Source organism: Scylla paramamosain, chromosome 8, assembly GCF_035594125.1.
Source record: "Scylla paramamosain isolate STU-SP2022 chromosome 8, ASM3559412v1, whole genome shotgun sequence".
Taxonomy (NCBI): Eukaryota; Metazoa; Arthropoda; class Malacostraca; order Decapoda; family Portunidae; genus Scylla; species Scylla paramamosain.
This window is the reverse complement of record NC_087158.1, coordinates 27,907,040-27,929,539: the sequence shown is the minus strand read 5'-3', so window position 1 is coordinate 27,929,539 and position 22,500 is coordinate 27,907,040. Positions and strand designations below refer to the sequence as shown.

At 38.6% G+C, this 22,500-nt stretch overlaps 2 protein-coding genes across 3 annotated transcripts in view; both read right to left on the bottom strand.

The window, feature by feature from the left end:
- Window positions 1-1,816, bottom strand: part of LOC135103088 (protein Star-like) — a 12,557-nt gene extending 10,741 nt beyond the window's left edge. Inside the window, exons 1-2 of one of the 2 annotated variants that reach the window (XM_064009073.1) lie at window positions 1,625-1,816; window positions 425-458 (exon numbers count right to left, since the gene is read on the bottom strand). In XM_064009073.1, the coding sequence (XP_063865143.1) occupies window positions 425-430 (6 nt within the window). In that variant the 5' untranslated portion in view covers window positions 431-458; window positions 1,625-1,816. Of the gene's footprint in view, window positions 169-424; window positions 459-1,624 lie in introns of those variants that run through there. The other variant, XM_064009074.1, reaches the window with a different exon arrangement.
- A 990-nt stretch (window positions 1,817-2,806) lies between these two features.
- Window positions 2,807-14,912, bottom strand: LOC135103087 (probable C-mannosyltransferase DPY19L3). The gene is made up of 15 exons (XM_064009072.1): window positions 14,593-14,912; window positions 14,137-14,344; window positions 13,330-13,655; window positions 12,464-12,613; window positions 11,806-11,895; window positions 11,246-11,352; window positions 11,003-11,158; window positions 10,458-10,572; window positions 9,748-9,882; window positions 9,172-9,402; window positions 8,437-8,944; window positions 7,399-7,622; window positions 6,657-6,878; window positions 5,848-6,012; window positions 2,807-5,082 (listed from the first exon to the last, which is right to left on the bottom strand). Exons 3-15 carry the CDS (start codon window positions 13,645-13,647, stop codon window positions 4,924-4,926), a joined length of 2,580 nt encoding a protein of 859 aa, XP_063865142.1. The 5' UTR covers window positions 13,648-13,655; window positions 14,137-14,344; window positions 14,593-14,912; the 3' UTR covers window positions 2,807-4,923.
- Between the last annotated feature and the right edge of the window lie 7,588 nt (window positions 14,913-22,500).

Below are 22,500 nucleotides of genomic sequence, written 5' to 3'. Positions count from 1 at the left end.
GAAGTTCCTCTTGGCTATCTTAAGAAAGGTTGTGTAGGAACCGGCTAGCTACAGGCTCCTCTGGGTACTATGGCTAGCCTCTTCTTTGCACTGTGACCAGGCTCCTTTGGTCACTGTTGTTGGAGGTTCTTGTTCTTGTTGGGGATTTGAATATGTCGTTTATGCTCGCGAACACGACACGTACTAAATGACGACCTTTTATTATTTTTTTTTTCAAATGTGAATCATGCCTGGTTGATATACCGTAGTGACGTATAGAATAGTTGTACTTATATTGCTGATAAGTTTTATGTGTTACCCCCCTTCCCCCCTCCTCACTCACTCTCTCTCTCTCTCTCTCTCTCTCTCTCTCTCTCTCTCTCTGGGAGTACACGAAATTCACGCTTCTTGGCTTTTGTAACTCATAAATCAGGGGAATACATACCTTCATCTGTCCTGATGAATGAAGTGGTAGATGGCTGGAATAAAATAAAAACTCAGGTTTTTATGAAATAATGCTGGTCACTAAATAATTAAGTAAAGCTCGAGCTCTCAAAAGATAAGTATATGGGTAGGAACAGGTGATGTAGTACGTATCTTTAACACAAAAACTGCCACGTGTAGATCTACCTATCCTTTAAGGACGCGTCTCGAGTTGTACAGTTCAAGTGAAAAGAATGTTAACGTGTAAGACAACGTGGTCAAGAAGGACTACATCTGAACCAAGGAAACTATTTACTAAAGAGTCCTTGAACGAAACTTGAATGTAAAACAATATGCTTAGTTGCCTTTCCCCATAAAGGTGAGTAGAAAAGTTTCAGTTGAGTTAAAAGATGAAAATAAGCGGCAAGAGTCCCAGCGTTTACCACTGTGAGCGTAGAAAGAATGAACACACTGGTTCACTCTTACATTAGTAAAATGAACAGCCAGATATAAGTACTCTTATGGGAAGCTACCTTTTAATGTAACAGATATAATGGAAGAATTTTAGGTTGAATATACTAAATCAACTCAACAAAGCAGAAAGTTGCCACACTTGTAAAGTAAACCCTAGTGATGAATTTATTAAAAGTCCCAGCCAGTCCGAGTTGCGCTCTACGTATCCGTCATCTTGAAAGTAACATTAAAAAGATGAAAGTTACATAATTTTTCTAAGAGTACAATATTATTCTTCATCTAACGACAGACATTTTGTATTAACTTCTTGCGAGTGATTATAAATATAAAACATCATGCATATGAAACATGAATGTTTCTAGCCTTCTGGAGTTTTATGGGAAATGTTTGGACCCCATATGTTGTGAATCTATGATGGGTGGATTCCCAGCCCTCCAAGGTGGTTTGGACCACTCCTTTCACATTTAAATATTTCATCTGGTGGACTTTAAAGAAGAAAAAAACCTGAATTCGTAAATATGTTGGCCTACTTTCTTTAACATGATTATACACATCTTTCCATACTGACTTAATTCACTTTTCTTTTTCATTTCTATACGGACCCCATATGACCCCAGCGTTGCAGGGCTTAACATAATACAAACACGTCTACATCTTTCCTGGCTGACTTGGTTCATAGTCCTCTTTCCCTTCAGTACAGACAGTTAGAGGAGACTCATTTGGTTTCCTGCATCACTCTTACACTTACCTTTCAAAGAAAGGAATTCTGCTGGACCACCAGAGATGTGTCGACACCTTCCTCCCCTTAACATGCTATAATACACACATACATAGAGCAGCTGTAGTGGTAGGTATAGGAACCAAATGTGGGTTACTGTAGGGATTAGTCAAGCTTGGCTTTACATGCTGATAGTGTGATTATGGGTGGCAGACTAGCTGTGTTCTATATCAGCACAGCTTGCCTATGCTACACTATCAGGTCAGAAAACTGAGGCTCAGTAATCTAATCTAATCACTTACTCCTACAGTTGGGTCTCTCTCTCTTGCAAAATTGTTTTCTGCCCTGCATTGCAAAACTGTATTAGATCTATATAACTTGTGATTTACTAAGCTGTGTAATTCACCAAAATAACAACACACCTTTACAAACTAAATCAAAAGAAAGAGCAAGAAAATATTGGTAGACCTGGACTACAATACTGGTAGATTTTGGAGCCAAGGACTGCTTAGTATCAAACATTTAGATGGGAAGAGCTGACCACTGTCCTCTAAATACCTAATGGAGAGGTATTATGGTAATATGCAATTAATGAAGTAAAACTTAAGTCAACATATTCAATTTTGTATTTCTGGGAAGTTGTATGTGAAGCTTTTCCCCAGTAGTAAATTCCTGCATGTCTTTGTTTTTAATATACTGTCACAAATTTTTGTTAATGTATAGCTAGCTAGTTATAATAACCTCCAGAGTTGCAAGACCGGCAGGAATCTTTCTGGTGTAATTAGTATTCTCTGCCTTCCCAGGCATTAGTGCATTAGTGGTAGGAGTAGCCACTGAAAGTGAGCTGGGGTGTTCACTGGCTTGACTGGGTGGCTCTCATTCACTGGCAGTAGTGTGAAGAGCTTCTTGTCCTGACTGTGTGGTGTAGGTGTAGGAGGAAACAGTCCATGCAAACTGTTTTCATACTAGGTAGGTGTGCACTGTACATTTTGTATCTTTACATTTACATGTATATTCCGAAAATAGAATCAATAAGGGGAACTTAATGTGTTCATGTCAAGCCTTGTGTGCATATACATAGTAAGTGATACAGGCTATTAATTGTCGGTGCCCTGAATTGTTACTGCGGCATCCCTTGGAAGTATCAGGCCTAGTAAGTAGTGACAAGTACGAACTGGGGTTACTCATAATATTAAGTATTACAAGGATTAATAATTTACACTTTTCTTTTTCTTTTTTTTGGGGGGATTTATGAAATACCATTACAAACAGTTGTAGTGTTACAAACATATAACAGGAAAAGAATCATGTTGTTTCACTTTTCATGCATAAATAGTACTAAAAAAAAAAAAAAAAAAAAAAACAGTATGGAAAATTTCATGATTCTATAAATAATTCTCTCAGATATCTAAAGTTTTCTTTACAAAATGATGCCTTACAAAAAAGCTGGTTCCCTGATGTTCTATTTATCTATCTAGATATAAATGCTGATGCACATTTCTTGGAGTTCCCTCAAGGGTATGGCCATGACCATCAGTCTCTACCAGCTCCTATTCACACACCCTACATCTGCACATTCCACTTCACTTTCCCTCACACTCACTTGGAAATACTGTACTCCAATACTCTATCCCCACATTTTATAAGAGGTCATCATGTTTTATCTACAGTATCTATCCTATTTTTGTAAATCCTTGTCCTGTCAATCTTAACCATGTCACCGTATCATCTCAGGCAATCATAGCCATTGCACACTGCAATATGGAATGTAGACAATGGCACTATTGCAACATAGATTAATTTAGTTGATGGACTGGAATTACTATAAATCATTATATGATTTAAATCATTAAAGGAGTCTTTACAACTGCTGGACTTCTGGACTTACTTAATTTCTGGGTTCTAAGCAAACAATCATGGACTTGCTACAGTCAAGCTAGGCTTCATAGCCAAAGACCATTAAGACAAAACAAATAAAAAATCATATAAGGCAACAAATATTTGATGTATGTTCATGAGCATGAAACTCATTTTGGATATGTGCTCTGAAAATGTGCCAACCTAAACTAGTTCACAAGCTTGGCATTCTTGAGGACTTCAAAGGACTATTGCATATCTTTAATGTAAAACTTTAAAAACTATAAAGAATAAATCAAACTCAGTTAAAGTTAACATGGCTAGATCTTGAATAAAATGTAAACAACAAACAAAGTACACTGCCATCCTACATCCTATCTAAAGACACAGGTCACCTTAATGCTAATGTCCTTTACTGTTAATCAGACTGGCTCAAAATCTACCTCCTCACTTGAGCACAGTCTGAATGGCACATAACAACTGTCTCATAATGGACACAGAGTGTTACAGAGCATTATGAAGCAAGTACTTTGAGCAGCTGTATACAGTGGACAGCTTCCTTGTCATGAAAACCAAACACTGAAATTGGAGAGGCTGCAGCCAGGCTATATGTTAAGGCAGCCACTGTCTGCTACATTGGCAGATTGCTAAAAAAAAAAGACAGAAGTAAGAAAAATAGAGATTAATTTCTCCAGGCTGAGAGGGGAACCTAGTTGACTCTAAGAAAGGAAAAATGGCTGATGGATATGCAGTACTCATGGTGATGAGGTGCTCTGAATGTCAAGTGTGGTACTTGCCTATCTACTGCACAAGAAAATGTGTGGCCATGTGATGACACTGCCATAAGCTGAGCAGTTCTGCATTTCACATTCTCAGGGAGTATTTACAACCTTACATTTCAAGGACAGTTATAGCCTTTACCAGTAACAAAATCAATTATTTCAGTGAATCATGACACTGGAATCATTTGATAATACCTAATATTCCTAAAAAGGCTCATCATTCACAAAAATAGCCTGCATTCCATGATTGGCTGTACAGAATAGCATCAGAGACAATCTTGAGAATACTAGCATCATGTTGATATTTAACCAACACTGATGGATTTGTTTTCCTGCCACTAAGGGAACCTGACAGTTTTCTTGGCCATCTGATGCCAGTTACTGCTGAATGTGATTCTTAAAAACAAACAACAAAAATCAACTGAAAAATATTGCACAAATATTTAAGAAATTCAGATAAAGTTAAAGATTATACCAGTCTTAAAATACATAATACAAAAAATATATGCTTCAGAATGTTACTAGGCACCATGGGTGAAAGGAAAGCTCTATGGGTACTTTTGTATTAATAAATGAACATGCAGTTTTCCTTAAATAAAATAATGAAGACAATAAGTGACAGCTCAAATATGTAAAACAAATGTTCAGTGTTTAACACAGTCTCAGGCTATAAAGGTTTCTTGATTACTGCTATGTTCCCATCAAGCTGTACACTCTGAATGTCTTGTTATTCATTACTAGAGAGAACAATCTACTATACTCCTTTGTTCTATGGCGAACCGCATCACAAAATCGTCTGTGCTTGCATGCCTGAAGCCCAGGTATATTTTTCACTTCTCCTTCAGGGAACTGTAAAAAGAAGAAGAATCTAGTAAAAACTAGCATAAAGTGCACATTTGAATGCATGAAAATTATCACATTTATTAATCTGGAATTAGTCTGCATACCAGACTGGGATTCTACCTTGACATTTTGATTGCTATGGTCATCCTTTAATAAGAGTACACAAATAAGTGTAAAATAAAAAAATAAATAAAAAGCCATAAGTGAATATGGAAAATGTTATCTAGCAGTGAAAGGGTTAAGGTGGATAACCTAAACGATACATGATGTTTTCAGTGGGAATAAAATACAGTTTCAGGAAAGGCTCCTTAGTCCCTTCACTCTCTACTGTCTAGCTGCCCCTTGTAACACACAATAACACAGTGGCAGTGTCCTTCCAATCAAATGGAGTGAGCAGCCAGGCCATGCTGCACTACCACAAGGAATATTAATGTCATTCTAATTGTCTTAAAGGTTACATGCAACAGTTATTACAAGTAACAGACATGGATCAGTTTCTATAGAGAATAACTGAAATGTACACCTTGGCTTGGGGTTGTCATCATCTCAAATGGTGAACAACGGTTACAAAAACAAGTCTGTTATCATAATTCCTCCACAAATTTTACAGTAGGATGAAAATTACAGAAATTCCTATTTTATCATACACTCCTCACAAATTTTTCAAACCTAACCTATTCCACATTATTGTTAAATGAAATATATTTTCTTTATCACACTTATTTCTTGGAACTAACAATTACAGTAAAACACCCAGCACGTGTTACTAACATGGCCGCTGTGAAGATCCACTATGTCCACAAGTCTGCAGAGTGGATGTCTGGGATCAGGAGGAGCCAAGCAAATACTGTCCTCCAGAATTATATGAGTAGCACCAGCAGCCTTCAAAGTGTTGTACACAATTTCTGGAGATTCACATCCATATATCTTGTATATCTGTAAGAAAAAATGACTAAGACACCACAGCAACTGAGCCTGCAGCTACATCTATAAGAAGCTTTCATTTCTGTGTAGTGGCAGGAGTGTTGAGAAAAAAAAAAATAAATAAATAAAAAATTATATATATATATATATATATATATATATATATATATATATATATATATATATATATATATATATATATATATATATATATATATATATATATATATATATATGCTTTTTAATGGACATATTGCAGCTTACATAATTTTTGCAGTATTACATACAGTGAAAACTTAATTATTTCCACCTTGGTGGAATCCAAGCAAATCTGTTACATGAAAAGTTATCTATATGGAGGGCTGATTCTGCAAAATTTATCATCAGTGAAATGCATGGAAAAAATAATATTCATTACTAGGAAATGTTGAATAATTGTTTACTAATCCAGGCATTCATCACTTTGTTGGTTGATCAGCCATCCAATTAGTCATACAAAATATGCTTGTGGTTCAAAATGCCACCTGAAGGCAATGATTTAGTTTTTCTAATAAAAACATGAAAATTAATATGATGTGGCAGTACTGTGTGAGTGAGCCACTGGAACTATAGAGTGCACAGTTCAAATAAGGACTGACTGCAAAGGATGCTCATACCTCATGTGTGCGATCCCTAAGCCATGAGTCTTCATAATGTGGGTGGTTGGTGATGTGGCGTCTGGTACAAAGCTTAACACCTGCCAAAAGCTGCATGGAGCCAGCAAACACAGCAGTAGTGGGGGTGTATGACTGGATCCACTCCATCAGCTCCACTGTGTCAGGATCCCAGAATTCATACACTTCTTCAGGCCATATTTCAGAAGACAGCTGGCCCCAAAACTGCAAGACATTCAGTATGGTTGGTTTTCTTTATTTTTCTTATGCAATTTTCAAAAACCACTTCCAAATGCACATAACAATTATCTTGCCAATATTTTCTTCCTCAAGCATGATGACAAGGAGTTCATACAAGAAAACAGAAATCACTTGTACAGAGGAGGGGATCCCAGTTCTCTCACTCCATCTCTTTTGATGACCTTTTGAGATATACAGGAAGCAGTGGCAGCATTGCTCTATTTAGCCATAGATTATGAAGCCAGGTCATGCTCTTCCTATCACTTATGAACAAGAAAGAGACTGAAATAACTCACATGAGAATAAGGACCTCATAAGGTGAACTGACTTGTGTACGTGAGTTTTTATTTATTTGTATTTGTACAGGATTGAGTCAAGTTCGTAATGTCCCACCTTTTAAAGTTAATTTATCATATTCATCTTTAAAGCTGTGTGTGTGTGTGTGTGTGTGTGTGTGTGTGTGTGTGTGTGTGTGTGTGTGTGTGTGAAAGAACAGTTAATTTACCTTTTGGATAAGATAAAGAAGGTATCCCAAAGCAATAACCATCTTGAGGCCTCCTGGGAACCACTGTGGTAGTCTCACTGCCCGCACCCCGAGCACCTGAGTCAAGGCGACACACACCTGTCGGTCTGCCATTACAACCCCGACAATCACACACACAGTTGGCATCCACAGCACCTTCAGGCGCATGATGAGTGCAGCCAAAATGTTCCACATCACAGACATTCCTGATGAAAGTCATATTATTTATTTTCCCCCCCTCTGTTTGATAAATATTTGTAATAATATGCATACATGCCTGTTTTTACAATGAACTACATCTTCCATAAATTTTTGTGTAGAGTTTAAAGCAAATAAATGAGCAAATATTATGCATGTGTCTACTTGTATTCAGACAAGCACAGATATATACAATTACATACAAAAGTTCTTTCAAAATCAGATTTACTGTGATATCAGAAATATAAATATATAAATACAAACAAAACAAAACAAAACAAAAATAAATAAATAAATAAATAAAAAATCAAGGTCCCAAGGCTGGCATTAAGAACCATAAATCCTCCCTGAAGTTCCTGAATTTATCTAACTCCTAATCTCTCTATAAAAGGAATTATAAAGATAACTTATAATCACAATCGTGTATCAATCACATTACAAAATTTAAAATAATTTCAAAATACCACATCAAAAAAATCCATACCACGGTTATATCTTAGCCCACCATGAGAATATGAATATTTGATCTGAATTTTACTGTCAAGTAGTGTAGTGTAGTCAAAGACAGATAATATCCATGAAAAAAAAAAATCACTGAGCCACAACCAAGCAATCAAACTTTCCTTACTGCTAATCATCTCTTTTGTAGAATCCCTTAAAAGCCATACATGTGATGCTCTTATCTCTGCAACAAGCTGTGGATCTGGCAGCCAAACAATAACCAGGATAGCCAAGATGGCACTTGTAACATATAAAGTGAAACTACACAAGCTTTTATCCCTTAAAAAAAAAAAAAAAATCAGAACATGTAACACCACATACCTACAAAGAAAACTAAGTCTAGTCTTCCCTTTATGATCTGCTGCTCTGTGGAACACTGAAGAGATGCACTGCACTGTGTTATATCTTCTTCAAGCATATCTTTCCCATCACAGGTCATATCTTCAAACATGTCCCTTTCATAGTTCACTGCTTCTTTTCTTTCTTCTGTTTCTTCATACTGATCAAACAGAAATGCCTCTGAATTCATGGACAGTTCAAGATTCTTTTGTCTATTTTCAAAGAACTTTTCTGTCTCTGAATCTTCTGTTACTTCAAGAGCATTGTTAAGGAACACTCTCAAGGTGGATATGGAATAAATGAGAATACCAAGGCCATAAGCAAACAGAAGTCCACTGTCACAAAGTCTGCCCACTGTCTCTAAGTCCATGTAATCGAAGGCCTCAGTGCACATGTACAGCCGTGAATCAAAATCTCTTGGATCTCCTACTTGAAACTTGGCCAGCAGAAGCTGATAGACATGAGAATCTGCATCTATGTTCATGAAGATCTGCAACAGAATACATTTTGTGTTTTAACTCATTTGATATAAATAAAAAAATATCCACAATAAATAATCAGAAAAGCAACCACTAAATTCTACTTAAGGTATATTATACATAAATAAGTGCATGGAAAAATACTATCACATTAAGAATTATGAGTGATAATGTAATTGTAAATAATAAAAACTTTGGTTTTATTCCTGATTCAAGCAAATAAAAAAGTAAACCTTACTTTTATGGCACCACTGATCAGAACAGTGGCCAGCAACACCAAAGACATTTCTGCTGCTGCGATGGTGAACCTCAGAAAGGCTCCAAGGCTGCCATCTGATGGTGTCATGCTGATGATGAGGGCAGGAACCACCATGGACAAGGCAGGGGAGGATATCAGGAGAGGTGGCTTGTTCTGCACTACACAGTTCACCAGCAGACTGACAGCCACCACAACCACCATCATGCTCACCTGCAGGACAAAAGTCATTTGCAATGGCTTGTGTTCATAACAACAACTCTACAATATCTATGATTTTCTATAAGAAGACATTTTTATTTATCAATTTGTTCTGTCACTTATTCCTAAATACCTGATACCACATAAAAACACTAAAACAGGGAAATATTACTCAGAAAAGAAAAAAAAAATCTTATCTATGAAAAAGGCAGAGCACAAATCCATCCTCAAGAATTATATGAATTATGAAATGCTTCACTTATTGCAATCTCTTGATTTAAAAAAAAAATTAAATAAATAAAATATAAATAAATGAATAATAATAATAATTTAATGCATGTTCAAATCATGTCATACTTTAGATGCAGGCAATAGAAGAAATCTGCTAAGAACCATCAAACAGGAGAGCTGGCAGAGAAGAACAAATGGTCCAAACTGCCAACTCAACAGGAACATCACAGTCAGCACAGTGATTCCTGCCAACTTGACTTTCTGGAATGGAATGAATGACCACAATGAACTATGATGGTGCAGAATAGATACTCATGAGAAATTCCCTAAGAAAATAAGGTCATATCTAGATTACAGACAAAATTATAGTTGTCTCACAAGTCCTGCGCCAATCAAGATCTGTTTTTCACTAATTCTATACTGAATCCAAAATAAACCATATTTTGACACCTACATCTACGTTTCATAAGTTCTGTATTACAATTTTGTATATTCAATGGTATTATTATTACACACACACACACACACACACACACACACACACACACACACACACACACACACACACATATATATACATATATATATATATATATATATATATATATATATATATATATATATATATATATATATATATATATATATATATATATATATATATATATATATATATATATATATATATATATATATATATATATATATTATATGAATAAAATAGTCACACATATCTATTTCTTATGCTTATTGGAAATTTAGTATTTTAAAACAACAAATTTTGAAAGCACACACTGGATGGGGCACGGACACCAGACTGAGCTTTATGTACAAACCTTCCAGTTGTTGGTTCGAATATACATGCATATGAGGAGTACTTGAAGAAACAGCAGAGGTATTGCAAAGCTCTCTCTCAAGGGAACAGCATAGTTCACTCTTGTTGTATCTATCCTGAAATGCATGAAATTATTGGAATTTCATACTCTCCATGAGACAGACATACATATGTGTAATCAAAAGCTCCCTGAATAGTACAACTATAAAAAGCAGACTACAAAGTTGATTTAAAATGGACTACCATCCTTTTGAAGTAGCAATCTTGTAGAGCAATGCACCGCCCCCTGTGTTTCTACCACGATTGTACGTATGCTCACTGGAAGTCCCATTCTTTCAGTGTGGAAAGTACCATCTATGATTTCAACTGAGTCTCCACTCATATACTCTATTTCTTTGGTACACAGACAGTCTGGAAATTTTCTGATTACATCTTGTACATATACCAACATAATAAAGTTTGAACATAATCAAATGTGAATATTGCCTTATGAATTCAACTAAACTAACATAAGTTGCATAAATATCCAGATAACTCCATCATTACCTGTGGATTATAAACAGAGTAACTGCTATCATGCCAGCCAACACAGAGTCACTCAGAAGCCAGGAAGTGATGTAGAGAGTGGCTCCATATACACCATGCAGGAGAAATACACTGGATACATAGAACACACTGGGAGCCTCTTCAGGAGACAGCCATCTGGATAGAGATAAAAATACAATTAGAAAGATATTAGCTTGTATTGTTGAAGCAGGTCACCACAGCAAACTTTACATTTCAACTGACCTGTAAACAATACTGATGATCATTTCTGGTAAGATATTGAAGCGGTGCACAATATTAATTGTTCGTCCGTGTTCTGTTGCATTGTCCCTAAGTAGCTGTTGATAACCCTGAGAGAAATTAAGAATGAATGTTTAGTGAACAATAACTTAGGTTGGAGATGTTTTCCACAACATTTTTCTTAAATGATTAAAGAATAAAAGTTTCAGAATATGCAATTTCGTTTTGACTTTTCCATCTGTTTTACTGTCAGTGCATTCATACTTATTTGGTTATGCTATATGGGAAAAGAACTAAGCACACATGTACAGGTCAATGGTTATGACCCAGATAAGACAACAAGAAGACAAATAGATGACTCAAAACCAATCTACAAGTAACATTTAAGATAAATATGTTGCATTACAATTATAAAATGGGAAAATCTGCAGAGAAGAAATGTAATTTTTCAATGCTGTAAAAATTTTACTGTAATATAGTGCAAATTTTTTCTTAAGAGTCCTTTATAGTCCATCTTCTTTCATTGCAGAAAACACAAGTATCTTGTAACTCTGATGACTAACCTGTATCCAAGTAGGAGCTTCAATTAGCTGTTTGTAGTAGGAATAATACAGACCTTGCTCAGTGCGGAAAGATATTTCACGTTCAACTTCCTGAAATACAATCAGCAGAACTTAAGTGAAAGAACAGTTTTTATGAATCTATGTTGCAATTGTTAACTTCAGAATCTTATGATCTTCTGTTCCTTTAAGATAGTGGTTCCCAGACTTTTTCAGTGTGTTACTCATTTTAACTTACCATATTAAGTGTGGTACACCTTTCACAAAATGTTATCATTACTGATATGGCTCGTACTGGACACGTCATGAAAAGGGTTGCTGAGTGACTGTCCTGAAGCATACTTGTCAAAATGCTCTGGCTTGCCACATGCATACATATTTCTTTTTCAATAATGTATAGTAGTTTTAATGTTTATTGTTGTTTAGTTTTACTTTATTATAATAGGTTTACTGAACTTTACATACTAAGGTAACATTAATGTCAATGCCAAGTCTGCACACCAGAACTTAGAAAATTATCATGCAATAATGAAATGCGGCAAACAAAAATAAGTATTTAACAATTCAGACCAACAATAGACAAGTGATACAATTTTTCACATATAATTGGCAAGAAGGTATTTCCTGAGGGCAATAGAGAAAGCAACCATGATAAACTCACCTTTATGTTGGAGAACCACAGTTTATTTTCATGAAGGATATTGAGGTACTGAGGATACTTAGTAACGGTGACCACCAGGGCGATGATACCCACGGTGGCACTCAGGATCCTCCACAGCAGACGGTACATGGCTGTCAGCTCCTCCTCAATCTGATAAAGGATAAAGCAGCTTGTTGAACTGGCCTAAGGGTTCCCTATTCTAACCACCACAGATGGTTACAAGGAACACAACTAAACACAAGTTCTTTTTTTTTTTCTTTTTATGTAAGAGGGGCACTGGCCACGGGCAACAAAAAGAGCAAAAATCAAAAGGCTCACTGAGTAGCCAGTCCCCCCCCCAAAAAAAAAAAAAATCATCCAAAAATGGAGGATAAGTTTATAAACATCAACATTTTAATATAATATGAAAGAAGTGCAAATTAAACATGAATATTTAGTATAAATACATAATCATACCTAATAATTAATGTAGGGAATATTACAGATGAATAAGAACATACAGAATGAAATCCAAGTCATATTTCCATTATTCCTTTATGTTCCTGATGCAATATGCAAACAGAAGTAAGTACACTTATTTTTCATGAATCACAATATTTTTAAGGGGAAAGTTTCAAGTTACATGCTTATTATCACCACTGTATTTTATAATTCCTCTATTTTTGGACAATAATTGATGGAACTTCATTTAATTGCTTTGTTATAATCTCTATCTTCTATACACTTACTCTAAAGCACAATAAATCATATCTTTATTGTAAGAATAATCTGTCTCTGAGAAAACTAGACCAAGAAATCATAACAGTATACAATAACAGGAAAAAGCTGGAAATTCAAACAGCAACAGAAAGGTTTATGAGGCCAACCTCTTCATCCTGTTCCTCCTCAGTGGAGAATATACTCTCCAGGTAGTCATTCATAGCCTCCACGATGCTTCTTGGCTTGCTTCCTCTTGATGTGTTATCTCCTTCCACTGCATCAGTGTTTGTATCTTTTACCTCTACATCTTCTTTGTCAGCTTCTTCTTTGTCTGAATTCTCAGTACTTACTTCGCCAGATATTTGCTCCTCATTGGAATCTTCTATCTCGTCGTCGTCCTCCTCCTCCTCCTCCTCCTCCTCCTCTTCTTCCTCTTCCTCATCTCTGTCCTCCTTATCCATTTCTGTTATTTCTCTTGGCTTCATCTATGAATCTGTTTTCCATAATAAAATAATTTTAGAGACAAAATTAAGAATTATTGTGGTGTATCTATGTATGGTTAGGTTAAGTTCGATTAATGCCCTTAAGGGGTCAGTTAGATAATGTTAGGTTAGGTTAGTGTCCTTAATGGGAGATCCCAATCCCAGTTAGGTTACATAAAGTAAGGTTAGGCTACAAATTTCCCCATTTTCAAAATATGGCACATCATCCTTAGACTTTTAATAAATGTCCAAATTTGGCTTCCCTTAACCTAAAACACTGCTTTCCCATCAGGTCCTTAAGTTTGTTTGAAGGATTTGGGGGATGGTGGGAAGGACCTGTTATAAAGAATTACTATCAAGTCAATTCCCCTGACTGTCTGCATAACATAAATAAATATTGCGATTATACAGAAACGTGACTACTATTAAGGTCTACAGCCAAACTAATTTTACTAGTTTATCTATGATACTAAAACAAATGCACTTTATTACCCGTGTGTAATAGAGCATGAAGTAGCTGTCTTTGTCTCCCAGCAGCACAAGTCGGACTGTCGGCCTGTGGCACGGCTTGGCCCAGGCCAAGATATTGGCTCTTGAGCCCTCTTGAGTCCTGTGTTAAGCCTCTTGAAACTAAGCCAGATCGACCGCCTTGCGTAGCAAACTGCCTTGCAGCTTTAAATTCTCTTTGTCTATGGCAAATCTAACAATTCAAATGGAGAAATGCAGGAAACAATGTATATACCCTTGCAAAAAATACCACTCATACTTCATGTCACATGATTAATCACCTACAGTTGCTTTCAAGACAGCTTATGGGTGCTGTTACTCTTCTCACTGTATTCCCTCTATCCTCCTTATTCTAATTGGGTACTTTTCTTTCCTAGATATGCTGTATGGTTCAAGACAAGTTGACAGTGCTGCAGGACAGGAACACATGGGTTTGTTTACCTTCAGCTTGGCACCCTGTCTGTCTGCAAGCCCGCCGAGCCAGCTGGTCATGTTTGAAGCAGACGACGCGCGGCTCTCCTTCCTACAGGCCGCATTACCTTAGGCATCTTCCTCAGTCATTCCTAAGCCCTTCAGAACCAGTTTCTGGTGCATTCCTTCAGCGTAGGTCTCTTGGTTGCCTTGGAATTTTATGACTTGGGGTAGTTGTAAGCTTCCGAGGGTACAGTCAAAGCAATGGATCTGAAAAATGGCAGACGGAAGCAAACCATGAGAAGACTTGTTAAAAAACAAGACGGTTTGCCCGTCAACTTGTTGTCTCCTACTATATTTCCTTTCTCACTATAAACCTCCAATCTTCCCTTCCCACCCACTTCACCTCTTCATATTTCACCCAACTTTTCTATCCCCTCAAAATCGCAAAAATCGCATGAGAAGACTGAATACGCCTCATTACTAGCCTTACCTTTCTTTTTCTTACTTTATATCACCTTACGTAGTTACTAGACGTAGGTTAAGCCTTTATCTCTAGATCGTGTATTTTTTCTTCTGTATTATTGTACTGCTGTTTAACGTAGCATTTCAATTTACTGGCTCAGGAGGACATAATTTTATCTTGGTTACTCCATTATTTATCGTTTCATTTGTCGTATTTGTTTATTTTATCTTTGTATTCTTATTTATTTATTTAGAGTGTCGGCTTTCATAACCTAATCTGGAAGGCGGCTTCAGATATCTGCTATTCTTGACCAGCCAGTCTTACCAGCTAGACATCCAACAGACGGACACATTGTATAATAGTTTCATTCGTTAAATCAAACTCTGATAACCAAGCTTTGTAAAGAGGTTGCGGATTTGGCACTTGGAAATATTACGTCTTAAGTCCGCTCTATACCAGTGGTGGTGACGCGGTGTAGTTTGGACGGGTTATTAGACGGAATGGTTAATCTAACTTGCAACTTCGAGCATAGCATTCTCTATATGGTGCCTCAGGCTTGTTGGTGCGACGCATTACAACCAACGTGTTTGCGGAACAAATCCCAGTGAAATTTGTTCTGTTACCATGTACTACGTATAAAAAATCGAATGTGCCTGACAGCCGCTCCAACATTTTCTCATCTATGTACTGGAATGTAGTGAATGTCCACAGCTAGAGCCATTAAACGCTGTCCTGAGTCAACCCGAAGCGCGTCTTTCCGGTGTCACGGAACAGAACAAGGATTCTATATTTCCTTGGATCAGAAACACCCATGGGATTATTTAACATTATGCAGAGAGCAGATTACACATAGACGATCATTATGTGTATGTTAAAAGAACGACAGTGGCACCAGTGTGGGTGAGTCTGTGCAGTTGGTAAACATGGCAGGCTGGAGACAAAACTTTACAGACACTATGGAGAGCAAATGAAGCGCTGGTCTCTGTCGAGGTTCGTTGGTGAAGGATGGCACTCGGGTCTGTGGAGTCTACATTAAGACACGGATGTAGCATGCTGCTTTGCCTACGACTGTCAGTGATCAGTGATCGGATGGAGTTGGAGTGATCAGTGATCGGATGGAGTGCTGTGCATGCAGTCCGAGGCCTTGGAGGATATGTGCCAATGGTACACGTCACACAAGCTCACACAAATATTTGTCGCTTCTGATAACCTCTCACTCACACACGCATGAACCCTTGCAAGGAAGTGAAATGTTAAGAATTAGCAGCAGTGAGCGTGATATAGTATTACTACGACCATCATAACTGTCACCACTGCTAAATATCCCGCTACTACTACTACAACGGTTCTCATACTTGAACAGTTAAATCAAAGAAGCAATTATGTTACTACTACTATTACTACTGCAAAAGTTATTCCGGCTTCCTGGTGAGTTTGCTTAAGGGAATCAACACCGCCTCAGTTACCTGAGGTTTGCCACATGCTCATGAAATCCAGGGAGTTTTATAAAAGGTCAGTTGAATTAAGGGAAGAACAAACCGCCTTAAATATATTTGAGGTTTTTCAACTTTCCGTGTCACTGGTCAATTTAAGGGAATCTTAGACCGCTGTGGTTCATCCATGGCTTATTGACCTCAGGAATAACATTTTTAACTGCTGCTATTACTGCTACTGCTACTACTACTACTACTACTACTACTACTACTACTACTACTACTACTACTACTACTACTACTACTACTTTTTTTTTATGTAGGAAGGACACTGGCCAAGGGCAACAAAAATCTAATAAAAAAAATACCCACTGAAATGCCAGTCAAAAATTGATGGATAAGTGTCTTGAAACTTCCCTCTTGAAGGAATTTAAATCATAGGAAGGTGGAAATACAGAAGCAGGCAGGGAGTTCCAGAGTTTACCAGAGAGAGGGATGAATGATTGAGAATACTGGTTAACTCTTGCGTTAGAGACGTGGACAGAATATGGGTGAGAGAAAGAAGAAAGTCTTGTGCAGCGAGGCCGCGGAAGGAGGGGAGGCATGCAGTTAGCAAGATCAGAAGAGCAGTTAGCATGAAAATAGCGGTAGAAGACAGCTAGATATGCAACATTGCGGCGGTGAGAGAGAGGCTGAAGACAGTCAGTTAGAGGAGAGGAGTTGATGAGACGAAAAGCTTTTGATTCCACCCTGTCTAGAAGAGCAGTATGAGTGGAACCTCCCCCAGACATGTGAAGCATACTCCATACATGGACGGATAAGGCCCTTGTACAGAGTTAGCAGCTGGGGGGGGTGAGAAAAACTGGCGGAGACGTCTCAGAACACCTAACTTCATAGAAGCTGTTTTGGCTAGAGATGAAATGTGAAGTTTCCAGTTCAGATTATAAGTAAAGGACAGACCGAGGATGTTCAGTGTAGAAGAGGGGGACAGTTAAGTGTCATTGAAGAAGAGGGGATAGTTGTCTGGAAGGTTGTGTCGAGTTGATAGATGGAGGAATTGAGTTTTTGAGGCATTGAACAATACCAAGTTTGCTCTGCCTCAATCAGAAATTTTAGAAAGATCAGAAGTCAGGCGTTCTGTGGCTTCCCTGCGTGATATGTTTACTTCCTGAAGGGTTGGACGTCTATGAAAAGACGTGGAAAAGTGCAGGGTGGTATCATCAGCGCAGGAGTGGATAGGACAAGAAGTTTGGTTTAGAAGATCATTAATGAATAATAAGAAGAGAGTGGGTGACAGGACAGAACCCTGAGGAACACCACTGTTAATAGATTTAGGAGAAGAACAGTGACCGTCTACCACAGCAGCAATAGAACGGTCAGAAAGGAAACTTGAGATGAAGTTACAGAGAGAAGGATAGAAACCGTAGGAGGGTAGTTTGGAAATCAAAGCTTTGTGCCAGACTCTATCAAAAGCTTTTGATATGTCCAAGGCAACAGCAAAAGTTTCACCAAAATCTCTAAAAGAGGATGACCAAGACTCAGTAAGGAAAGCCAGAAGATCACCAGTAGAGCGGCCTTGACGGAACCCATACTGACGATCAGATAGAAGGTTGTGAAGTGATAGATGTTTAAGAATCTTCCTGTTGAGGATAGATTCAAAAACTTTAGATAGGCAGGAAATTAAAGCAATAGGACGGTAGTTTGAGGGATTAGAACGGTCACCCTTTTTAGGAACAGGTTGAATGTAGGCAAACTTCCAGCAAGAAGGAAAGGTAGATGTTGACAGACAGAGCTGAAAGAGTTTGACTAGGCAAGGTGTAAGCACGGAGGCACAGTTTCGGAGAACAATAGGAGGGGCCCCATCAGGTCCATAAGCCTTCCGAGGGTTTAGGCCAGCGAGGGCATGGAAAACATCATTGCGAAGAATTTTAATAGGTGGCATGAAGTAGTCAGAGGGTGGAGGAGAGGGAGGAACAAGCCCAGAATCGTCCAAGGTAGAGTTTTTAGCAAAGGTTTGAGCAAAGAGTTCAGCTTTATAAATAGATGTGATAGCAGTGGTGCCATCTGGTTGAAATAGAGGAGGGAAAGAAGAAGCAAAGTTATTGGAGATATTTTTGGCTAGATGCCAGAAATCACGAGGGGAGTTAGATCTTGAAAGGTTTTGATACTTTCTGTTAATGAAGGAGTTTTTGGCTAGTTGGAGAACAGACCTGGCATGGTCTCTAACGCAAGAGTTAACCAGTATTCTCAATCATTCATCCCTTTCTCTGGTAAACTCTGGAACTCCCTGCCTGCTTCTGTATTTCCACCTTTCTATGACTTGAATTCCTTCAAGAGGGAGGTTTCAAGACACTTATTCATCAATTTTTGACCACTGCTTTAACCCTTCTGTGGGACTGGCATTTCAGTGGGCATTTCTTTTTATTGGATTTTTGTTGCCCTTGGCCAGTGTCCTTCCTACATAAAAAAAAAAAAAAAACAATAAAATCAGACAAGAACTCATGAAAGACCAGTGTGACTGGATTGTATTTAACATGAATGCACCCAATGCAAGTCACATGGGAGGTGTTTGGGAGAGGCAGATACGCACAGTGAGAAATGTGCTCTCTGTGTTATTTAATCAGCTTGGTACCCAGTTAGATGACCAAGATCTGAGAACCTTTTTAGTAGAAGCTGAAAACATAGCTAATGGTCGTCCTCTAACTATGGACCATCTTAACTCCCCAGAAAGTCCTACTCCACTGACACCCAGTAATTTGTTAACTATGAAAACAAAGGTAGTACTGCCTCCTCCAAGCATTTTTATTAAGAAGGGCCTGTATTGCATAAAGAGATGGTGCAGAGCACAATACCTAGCCAAACAGTTATGGTCCAGGTGGAGAAAGGAGTATGAGCAATTTCTACAACTTAGAAAGAAGTGAACAACACCAAAGAGAATCTCAGTGCAGATGACATAGTTATCATCAAGGATCAGAATGTAGCAAGGAACCAGTGAAAACTGGGAAGAATAATAGAAGCATCTCCTGATCATGATGGCTTAGTAAGAAGTTTAAAGTCCTGGTGTCAGACTGTAATCTCGACAACCAGGGAAGACGCACAAAGGCTAACAAGACCATCATAGAGAAGCCAATACATAGTCTAGTATTGCTGTTAGGTGATGCACAATAACAGACCAGAGCATCCCCACCAAGGAGCCAGTGTAACAAAACACATTGTGTGCTAGTCCTAGTTTTTAAGGTACATACTAATGTTAATTTAAGGTAAATTGTTACACAATTTAGGGGAGTCATGTTACTGTAAGTGTATGTGCCTCACGTCATTATTCCTCGGTAATCATAAGTGAAATGTTCAATAGTTTTTCACTTGCACGAAGACATGTAATATGTGTAAGTGTCTTTACTCAGTGATATATGAAACACCAAAGCCGATGCTCACTTGTTAGTAGAGTGTGGTTAGCTCACTGGTAGCCTGCGGGCATCACTCACAGCTAAGTCGCACTCAGACAAAGGCGGGCAGGAAGGTGACCGAGGTAAATACTTAAATTTTGTAGTAAAAAACTGATTGTCATAGTGCCAAGTTGTATTTTTTTTCCCAGCGCTCGATAAGGCACTCAGACAAAGGCGGGCAGGAAGGTGACCGAGGTAAATACTTTAATTTTGTAGTAAAAACTGATTGTCATAGTGCTAAGTTGTATTTTTTTCCCAGCGCTCGATAAGGCATTCTGGTATTTAGAGATTAAGTTTAATGTGTGTGTGTGTGTGTGTGTGTGTGTGTGTGTGTGTGTGTGTGTGTGTGGCAAGGGCGGCCGGGTTTGCGTGTTCCTGTCTGCTAAGTCTCGTCTCTGTTTTATATGCGACTCCTAATATCGTGCATCACCGCCCCTGGACCCCCGCAGGTAATAGAGAGTCTCCCGCCTGTCTCATCTGCTGATATAGAATACTCCCCCTCCCTCCCCTTGCTACACACACACACACACACACACACACACACACACACACTCTCTCTCTCTCTCTCTCTCTCTCTCTCTCTCTCTGTGTGTGTGTGTGTGTGTGTGTGTGTGTGTGTGTGTGTGTGTTCATTCATTTAGTTATTAATTTATTCACGCACACTCGGACACGCACACACGCTAAACGACCTATATACAAGATTGCTAGCTGTCGGTAATTTTATGAATGATGCAGGAGTCTGACTGGGTTGAGGTTCGGGAGGAGGGCACAGCGACCTGGAAACAAGAAGACGAAGAAAAAAAAAAAAATAGTAATGAGGTGTCCAACAATAATGCATGAATACAGAGGAGGCAGGAGGAAACACGTGCATAGAGAGAGAGAGAGAGAGAGAGAGAGAGAGAGAGAGAGAGAGAGAGAGAGAGAGAGAGAGAGAGAGAGAGAGAGAGAGAGAGAAGAAGAAGAAAACGAAATATTAATGCACTTTCGAAAAATCTTTACGTGGAAACTTAAACGAGGGCAGAATGATATATCTTTATTAATTGGGCAAAAAGAGTACGAATATACGATACCTTGTCATGCAGTATGCAGTTTAACTATTCTTGCAGTGTTGAATAATACGAGTTTCACATGAGAGCAGGAGGAGTAGGAAGAGAAGGAGGAGGTAGAGGAGGAGGAGGAGGCTGCCGCTGGTGGCGGTGTTGGCGGGCGTACGATGAAAATGTTGAAGAGTGTCACGTTCCTTCCGGAGACTTTATCGCCACTCCAGCCTCAACCACAGTGGGGGAGGTACGCAGCATCCATTTGTTGGGGGGTCTGTCAGCTGACACTCGCTCGGTGTTTCGTGACATTTTCCCTGATTTGCCGCTAAGGTTATAAACACTACCTTCGTATTTCTGTGCACCTGCGTTAATTAGAAAGACAGATAGGCAGGCGTATAACTTAAAACTTTTAAGGCCATTTTTGTGCAGTGTCTTTTTGGGGAGATTCTTTCTATTGTTCTTATTGTTTTCATTGCTGCTTAGAATAGATTCATACCTGTAGTATTTCTGTATTATTCCATGTATTTTCCTCCTGCTGACGAGAGAGAGAGAGAGAGAGAGAGAGAGAGAGAGAGAGAGAGAGAGAGAGAGAGAGAGAGAGAGAGTGTCTTTGAGCATAGCTGGGGCACGAAGAAGGACTGGGTCAAGGGTCAGGCGGGAGGGTACGCGGTCCTGGGGGCGGAAAGGCAGCGATTGTCAACATACAGCCAGAACGCCTCTCGCGGCACGCCTCCCATGCTCTCCCCACAGGTGATTTATCGTCTCCTGAACCCATAGGTGCTGCCGGATGGAGGTCTGCACGCCTGGCTGGATGGCTGGGTGATGTCTGGATGGCTGAGTATTTGACTGGTTGGCTGACTGGCTGACTGGATTTTTGTATATCTGGATAGCTGACTGGATGGTTGTGTGTCTAACATGCTAGCTGGCTAACTATGGCTAACTGTGGGATGTATGGCTGAGTACTTGGATGTCTGACTGGAGTTATAGGCACGTCTTTATAGATTGGTGGATGAATGGTACTAAGTATGTCTGACTGTATGGTTCAGTGTATTCTATTTTGATTGGTTAAGTGGATTGCTGGTTTTTACTTAATTATTTATTCATTTATTCATTAATTATTACATGTGTGTCGTTCACGGAAGTCAAAGCACAGTAAAAGCTGAGAAAACTGGGAGGGAAAAAGATACACTAACTGTTTGCTCGATACAGAAACACCTTTTTTTTTATTCACATTCTAATTCATTCTTTGACGTGACTGTTACTAAATGACTGGTGGGCTTCCTTGCTTTGATGGACTCATGGCTTCGTTGACTAGTAATTTGCACTGCTTGGTGGCTGACTGGTGTGGTCCATGATGGCTGACTGATTGCCTGATTGCCTGCTTGTTGACTGTGACTGCAGGTTGACTGGGCAGCATGGATAGATATGTGACTGGTGATTAGTAGATTGACTGTCTAGCTTTCTGGGTGGATGTGTGAGTGACTGGTTGGCTGGCTTGTTCATAGTCAGACTGCCTTCCTTATTGACTGGCTAAGCAATAGATTGTACGGTTG